This window comes from Triticum dicoccoides, chromosome 3B, assembly GCF_002162155.2.
Source record: "Triticum dicoccoides isolate Atlit2015 ecotype Zavitan chromosome 3B, WEW_v2.0, whole genome shotgun sequence".
Lineage (NCBI taxonomy): Eukaryota > Viridiplantae > Streptophyta > Magnoliopsida > Poales > Poaceae > Triticum > Triticum dicoccoides.
The window spans coordinates 489,121,020-489,129,015 of record NC_041385.1 but is presented as its reverse complement, the minus strand read 5'-3'; the positions used below and the strand labels follow the sequence as shown (position 1 = coordinate 489,129,015).

The 7,996-nt window shown below is 39.4% G+C and overlaps 1 protein-coding gene across 1 annotated transcript in view; it reads right to left on the bottom strand.

Annotated features, from left to right (window-relative positions):
• Positions 1–1,398: 1,398 nt before the first annotated feature.
• The window catches only part of LOC119276683, a 15,747-nt gene continuing 9,149 nt past the window's right edge, over positions 1,399–7,996 (bottom strand). The window contains exons 15-27 of the mRNA XM_037557813.1: positions 7,745–7,912; positions 7,604–7,666; positions 7,402–7,512; positions 7,230–7,313; positions 7,079–7,126; positions 6,317–6,391; positions 5,630–5,725; positions 5,169–5,249; positions 5,018–5,089; positions 4,625–4,669; positions 3,443–3,526; positions 3,248–3,351; positions 1,399–2,098 (exon numbers count right to left, since the gene is read on the bottom strand). Of these exons, the coding sequence (XP_037413710.1) occupies positions 1,978–2,098; positions 3,248–3,351; positions 3,443–3,526; positions 4,625–4,669; positions 5,018–5,089; positions 5,169–5,249; positions 5,630–5,725; positions 6,317–6,391; positions 7,079–7,126; positions 7,230–7,313; positions 7,402–7,512; positions 7,604–7,666; positions 7,745–7,912 (1,152 nt within the window). The 3' untranslated portion in view covers positions 1,399–1,977. The remainder of the gene's footprint in view (positions 2,099–3,247; positions 3,352–3,442; positions 3,527–4,624; positions 4,670–5,017; positions 5,090–5,168; positions 5,250–5,629; positions 5,726–6,316; positions 6,392–7,078; positions 7,127–7,229; positions 7,314–7,401; positions 7,513–7,603; positions 7,667–7,744; positions 7,913–7,996) is intronic.

Below are 7,996 nucleotides of genomic sequence, written 5' to 3'. Positions count from 1 at the left end.
GAATGATGGATGATTTCGTTTCGTGGCATTTCAGCAAGAACGGAATTTTTCAGTGAGAACAGCGTATCACGCAGAGTGGGATGACGAACATGTACGTAAGTTGAGCAGGACAAACTCCAATGAAGGCTCAAGTACTGGTCCCATCTGGTCGACCCTTAGGAAGTTACGCGCCAACAAAAATTAAAATTTACTTTTGGAAATTGTTACATGGTGCCTTACCTTCCATGGAGTCCTGGCCAACCGTCATAAAATCACAACCTCTCGATGTCTTCTTTGCATAGCCGATTGTGAGAGGATACACCATGCCTTCTTTTTGTACACCATACATCTTGCGTATCCTAGGCCTTGGAGGTATGGTGAATGACTTGTGCACGCAGGAGAGGGATGGAGGATCTGTGGCCGTGTGGTATACTTGGTGGGACCGACGGAGCGTCACACTCACACATGGAGAAAATATTGATGAACCGACACGTTCGGCGTAGGCCATTTCCACTCTACCAAAAAAAAAAAAAATTTTGAGAGTACGCCAAAGGCGTATCTTACTTTTATAGGAGAGAAAAGCAAGAGCACCAAAATACAAGAAAGTTTTGAACGGAAGCGAGCTTCCGTCGAGACGCACACCCTAGCTCTAGCAACACCCTACAGTTATCCTATGCCAACACTCTCACAAAATGTGCCATAACCTCCTCCTCCCAAACCGGCTAGCCTCCATTCTTTGAGCTCCGCGATGATGGCCAGGGCCAGGTCCGGCGCCGTCATTTGTTGATTAATCCTGTGGAACACTCTGGCATTCCGCTGTTTCCATAAGGCCCAGGTGGTAGCGATGACCACCGTGTCAAATCCGCGCTTGGCACCCTTCCTGTAATGTGCCCTACCCAAAAAAATTCAAGATTAAGGAAGAAAGGGAGCAATCGGGTACTAAGACACAGATTGGAAAAAACAAAAGAAGTGTTCATAAAACTGAATGTGGATGCAACTTTTGATTCGGGAGAGGCTCAGGACAGTTGGCGACTTCCTAGCACCAGCCTTAATGATATTTCTTTCGTTGAGGACTCGAGAGACGGCCTCTTCCTAGCAGCCTTCAGTGATATTTCTTTCGTTGAGGACTCGAGAGACGGCCTCATCTTGGAAAATGATATGGGCTGCAACAACTCGACAATTAAAGCGGACTGCATGGAGGTCATAGAAGTGATGAGGAATGACATCATTTCTTCTATATATGAGGAATGTAGCTTTTTAATCTTAATTCAGTTAGTTTTCAGTATGGCCCTAGGTAGGCCAATATGGTGACGGGAATTTCGGTGGATGTACTAGCAAATTTTGTACATCTATTTCCACATAAAATATAAACCACCATGATTGCGTTCCGTCAACAACAACAAAAGAACACATTCACTCTGACAAAAGCCTTGATTAAATGACAGTATATATTCTTGCTAACTAAATCAATTAATTTAATATACAATATTACAACATACAGACAAACTGTTAGGACTGCAGCAATGGTTAGAGTCAGTCAGTCAATTGCGGGCTCCTTGCAAAAAGAACGCTGCTGCAAGTAACCCAGTGTCCTCATTGGAGTAAGACATGCCGATCAAATAATATCCCTTGGCCATTTATAAATCACTAGCTCTGCCGTTTGGTCGCCACATAAGCCTCAGCCTGCATGTGGTACTACTTTTTACCACAAGGATACAGCTACTATACAACTTGGGAGTGACCGGTGTTCGGAGAAGCAATAGCTCCAGCACAAACACAATAGACCACACTCTAATCAACCACATTCGATCCAGACCACCCTTTGATCAGTAACCACGATAGATTGTTGAGTTGCTGAGAGGCATTAACTGCAAACGCATCAAAGGGCACCGCCGTCCTCATTTGTGTCGTTCCACGCCCATATATCTCTGAATGTCCACCTGTGATGAACAAGGCATTATTGCACCTGATCGGTGCTACAACTTCCATCATCAGATTTCACATTATGTTTGCACCAGGAAGAGAGGAAGTCGTGTCTGCTGTTTGTAATGCAGCGGGCGCAAATGGCATTGGTGCCTGCTGTGGTTCGTTAACGAAGCCCAAAATATTCAAAGTATGTCTGCCATGTAGAAATCATCAAACAAGACACGTTAGAAATTACAGAAACTGAATGTCCACAGATATTTTGAGAGTATTGGGAAACATCATCTATTTTGACAATATTCTGACATGAGCCTAATGCAACTGAGGGGCATAAAACTCTTAAGCAAGTTAGACAGAACCAACATGGCACACTCTAAAGAAAGGTGATTACTCTTTCTTGATTTACAACTCCACAATAGGACGATGGATATAAAAACTATACAGGTCACTGCAACTGTATTATTGAGCAATAAAGGTCTCTCCACTGCCACACTGACAAAGGGGTAGTTCAAGATTCCGGAGTAGTGTAGGGGTGGGGCAAGAAATTGCTGGAGAGATGACCATGAGACAGGCATGAAAGAAACAATGAAACCCATGATTGCGAGTTAAGTAGATGGCTTAATGGCTATGAAGAGGGTTGTGTTCAGATCTAAATCAGATGCTTCGGAAGGATGGAGGCCAGGGCAACCAACATTAGATGAAAGAGATTCTATGCCCCCTGGTCTCCCCCTCTCGCCATCTGCTTTGGCAATGCATCTCTAATACACCTTTGCAAGACATACTAGCATCCGCCCGGTCTCCTGCAATGTCATACATGACACAGCGAGAAACCATATGCTAGCAAGCTTCGGCAGACCCACTGCAACCACAGCCAAGCGCCTTACCGATTCAGGACACCTAGGCAACGCGCTGTTAACTTGGTGCTTGAGCCACATAAAAACTCCATAGCATAACAAATTAACAATAATACATCACAAACTCCAAACAGAATAGCCAGGAGATTTACTTGAGGAGGCCCAGAATATAACTCAACTTTACCAAGGCTACAAATTCCACACAAAGCACCATTGAAGTACCGAGCCCAAGCATTGCCACAGCAATATAAGTAAAACCAGACCAGGCTCATTAGCTACACTATTTAGAAGCCCTAAGTAACTATTAGCAGCAACCCAAATGTTTGCCAGTGCAGCAATTTAATACAACAGTGATAAGTTGTTACATAGATAGCTACTACTTTTAGAAAATCAGCCTTTAATGCACCTAAATGCAAGATTAATTATTTTGTGCCCAAGTTAACAAGAGTTCCACAGCATTCGAGTGAGCTGTTAAGGTCAACAGGAAGTACCTGGGCAACTTGTTGTGCAAGTTCTGCCGATTAACAAAGGAAGAAAGATGTGGTCGAAGATTCGGGTACTTATTCAATGCAACTTCAAGCTGTGGTGGAGGTAACTACATGTAGCATCGTGATGTCATATCAGTAAAAATACAAGAACATATATCCAGGAATATATTCAGTAACACAATAAAGAAATACTAATACCTGTAATAAAACATCAAAAGAGCGTGGTTGAGTCTGGTATGCCAATTTTAAGAACCCAACCCACAGCTTTGGCATTTTCCAGATCTGCAGCAAGAGAGAGAAAAAACTGAAGCTTAAGAAATATAACTAAAAGGTTAAAAACTGATTAACAAACTTTCATCTCACAATTTCTTAGCAAAATAAACAAGATAAACACTCAAATTGTTTAACATGAGCAAGTTCTAGAGATCATTAATCTGTTAATACAACAAAATTGCTGTACACCAGTCACAGATGGTTATCTTTTCTAACATCTAAACAGACTCTAAAGCGCAACTTTGACCACTAGTTACTATTGTGATGTCTACAAGGGAAGGCACACTTTTCAACCCGCGAGTCACAATCATGATACCCAAAAACGTCTTGGTTGAAACCTTGAACTATCAAAATCATGGAATTAAAGGTGCTGGCGGTTTTAAAGTTCCAGTTAGAAAATTAGACTCATGTAAGAGTTGAGGGCTGCAATTTGCACCTTTCTGTTTATTGAGGGCTGCAATTTGCACTTTTGTGTTTATGATAAAAATTGTGAAAGGATTTTTCAAGACAAACCTACATATACCATTTCCATGTGTTCAGTGTTGTCACACGTCCGAAAAAGTTTTTTTTTCTTTTTTGTTGCTATACAGAATATTGAACCAAGAAAAGGCCAAATAAAACCTTAGGTTAGAACACCCGGCTAGCTTGTTCATACTCCCTCCGTCCCAAAATAAGTGACTCAACTTTGTACTAACTTTGTACTATCTGACTATTGAAGCAAATAAAACCTAAAGTTAGTACAAAGTTGAGTCACTTATTTTGGGATGGAGCGAGTACAAGATGATCATATTCTGTTACAATTAACTATCTGACTATTGAAGCAAATATTATCATGATTCAACAGGGGTCCCATATGGTCAATCAATGAACAGGCAAGTAGAGTCAAACCATGGTTTTTGAGTCGCTGATTAGTCGCTGTATAGTCGCCGACTAATCGCCAAGTTGTTTTCCAAAAATCAGGGCGACTCGCGACTATACAGCGACTTATGGCGACTATACAGCGACTTTCGTCAACTATAAGCCAAGCCGCAGGGCTCGCGGCGACTCGCCAAGTCGCGACTCAAAAACCTTGAGTCAAACACAGTGAAACTCAAGAAATTCACAAACCTGCTTATTGACAAGCCTGGAAAGTATCTCCATGACAAAATCAACCTGATGAAATAAAGCATGATCAGATCACTGAAAAACAATATTATCAAAACTTCGATGTTGTCTTGACCTAAAGAAGTCCATTACGAAGATGGAAAGTGTACTGGCAAGAAAGAATTGTTTCTATTCTGTGGACTAGAATTATAATCAAATCATTGCACGCAACATAAAGGGAAATGTAAGCTGCAAATATATACACTAACTAAGCAAGTACTCAGTTTATACTAAAGACTGCAAAAATTTAGAAGTCACGATATAAAGTGGTATAGGCAAGTAAAAGTTCTAATTTCTACCAGTTAGAATCAGATATTATTCACTGCACCTAAATAAATTATCAAAGCATCAACATACCAAAGCTGGGAAAGCATCGAGTGCTTGAATAACTGTTCTCATAAAAAGAAGAGGAATCGGTACATTGTCGACCTGCATGACAGGGTGAACAACTAAGCAAAAGGAATATACATGAAAGTATTGCACATGATAACAGTGGTAATGTAAGTACCAATTTATTTAGTGCCTTTTCTAGAACTTGCTGAGTAAATACCGTGCGCTGCTCAAAGCAAGCAGTACAAGCATCTATGACCTGAAAATATGTTCATTTCCATCAGTGATCGATTAAACTGCAGGACAACAAATGCATGTGTATGTATTTGAATACAAAATCTAGGCATTCACATGTGTCCGATATAATTCGAGAATTGAATTGATTATGGAAAGTCAGAAAATGAACAAGGTACTCAAAAAGAAGCTTTGTCTATCTGTACATGCTGAGAATATGCTCAAGAGATGTTGAATACTCCCTCCGTCCGGAAATACTTGTCATCAAAATGGATAAAAGGGGATGTATCTAGATGTATTTTAGTTCTAGATACATCTCTTTTTATCCATTTTGATGACGAGTATTTCCGGACGGAGGGAGTATAACGAGACAGCATTAAAAAAAACAATAGGAAACAAAATTACCTTCTTTAGAGGAACTTTGTCCTTTTCTGGATTAATATCATGAATTGCAATCAGAACTTCAGCAGGGGTTAACGCTGGCCCAGTATGAGCAGATCCCTGTCGAAAGCAGAGCTAGTCAACTCAAAGGTTGAGAAAACAACACATATCTCACTAAAATCGTTTAAAAGAGTGCCCCTTTAATAACAAATCACATACATGGGCTGTTCCATTGTAAATAAAAATACAAAATCATATAAAACAACAGAAAGGTTGCATTAGCTAAAAAGAAACTGTTTCGCAGAAGCTATCACAGAAACATATAGCAAATTCAACAAAATCAATAACATGCTCCCAGAATGAATAAGACATATATGCTGACAAAGATCAGCACTGTGTATAATGCACTAATCTATTCAAACATTGACTTTATATAACTTGTGCATTTTTATTTGCTTGCTTTGTGCTTTTTCTTGCTTGTGGGTAAAGTAACTTCAAATTTTATGAAATAAAGAGGCAAGAATGTATGCAGGCATTTCATATGACAAATTTTATTTACTGTGATTCCAAGATCAATTGTGACTGGTGGCAGCTATGTTGGTCTCAACATATTCCAATAGAGGTACTCTATCGAACCAACTTTTATGAAATGCCATCATATATAAATGCAATACCCACTAATGGAGTTGCTAATAAGCAAGATAAAACAACCTGCAATATCCGAGCAAGTGCGTCTTGGAACCTGTCAGGTGAGAGATCAACTAGTCTCGGAAATATAGGCAGCACCTGAGACCACAAAGAAACAAGACAATAAATAAATATGCTACTAAATGAAGATTTATAAGAATAAATGAAATCCATGATCATGAAAACCATAAAGTGTGAAAAATGCAATGGATACAAAAAAACATGTGGATAATAAACTATACTCATAAAAAAAGGACCACCCTACATGGCATCCTCTGAGAATTTTTCAAATGACTTTATAACATGCATTTATTACCAGCTGCAAAATAATGTTTCATTCTCGAAACACGTGTAACTCCAAAAAAATCACACTTCTTAAAGATATTCCAAGTATTAAAATAAAATAGACTAAGTGGTCAAAGTTGGCCTGAATTATGAGTCTACGAAGTTCAAAAACTGCATACATATGAACCATTGTGACCTCAGAGAACAATCATTGCATCTTTTTTTTCAAAAATTACTGTTATGCCTGGAGTGCGCTTGTGTCTGCTGATTTTAGATTATGAAATCCTTTCACTATTAGCCTCTAAATACCCAAATTCTGTCATGTTAATTATATAACATGTCCCAATCAAGTTGCTGCTTTGCCGATGCAATGATTGGTCCAGATTGTGCAGAGCGTACAAGCTCTTACAAACATTAGCATGTCAGTGACAGCATTTCTGCTTCTGAGCTATAGTAAAGATGTAGACATCATAATACATATAAAAAAACAGAAACCAATACCTCTTCCTTCGGAAATGAGGATAGCAATGGAATGAGAATAGACGCATCCTGCAGAGAAAAATACAAAATTCAGCAGATGTGCTGCTCTAATAAAAGGGCACAAACCATCGTTTTGGAGGCAGTATGCAATGTAAGCAAAAGGTATACAAACCTTCAGCTTGGTCTCATATAGATGTTTAACAGCCACGACCAGGTTGGCTGAAGGATTTGATTCTTCGGTCAGTGTTTGCAGTATCTTTGAGAACAGAATGAAGCAAAACACATAATCAACTTCAATGTTTCACAATAATGTACAAAGAGAAGTCAGAGATAAATTGTAATACCATAGTAACAAGTTCCTCACTGCCTTCAGGTGGACTATGAATAATGTCCAGCATCTCAGGACATGAGGATCCCAGATTTCTTACAAGAGTAGGTATATGCCAATGGATACACTGCACAATTTTGTACCAAAATGTGCGGCAAGTAATTCAGTAGTCAATTTTTAAACACTTTAAACTTCACAACACAAGTTAAAAGTAAAACCTGCTTAACAACTTTTGGAGACCCTCCATAAACATTGAACAGCTGTCGAAGAAGAGTAGGTCTCTGGAACAAGGCAAAAAGATTTTAGTACCTCTCCAGACAAAATATACAAGAGACAAAATGGTATGCTCACGAGGATACCTTTGTGCAAAGTGCAAAAAATAATGAAGTGTGGCGTTTGGCCTCGGATACCGATATTGCTAATTGTTTAGGTGAAATCAGAGCAGTCTTAGTAGATCCACTTTCAGAAGGTCCAGCATCCGAAATCTGGGAACCACTAACTGAAGCTTCCTGGTTGCTTACTTCAACCTGTTACATAAAAGCCATATAGTACTCAAACATTCAGCCGAAATACAGTACATAGAGCATATAAAGCATTGTATCACTCTCTGG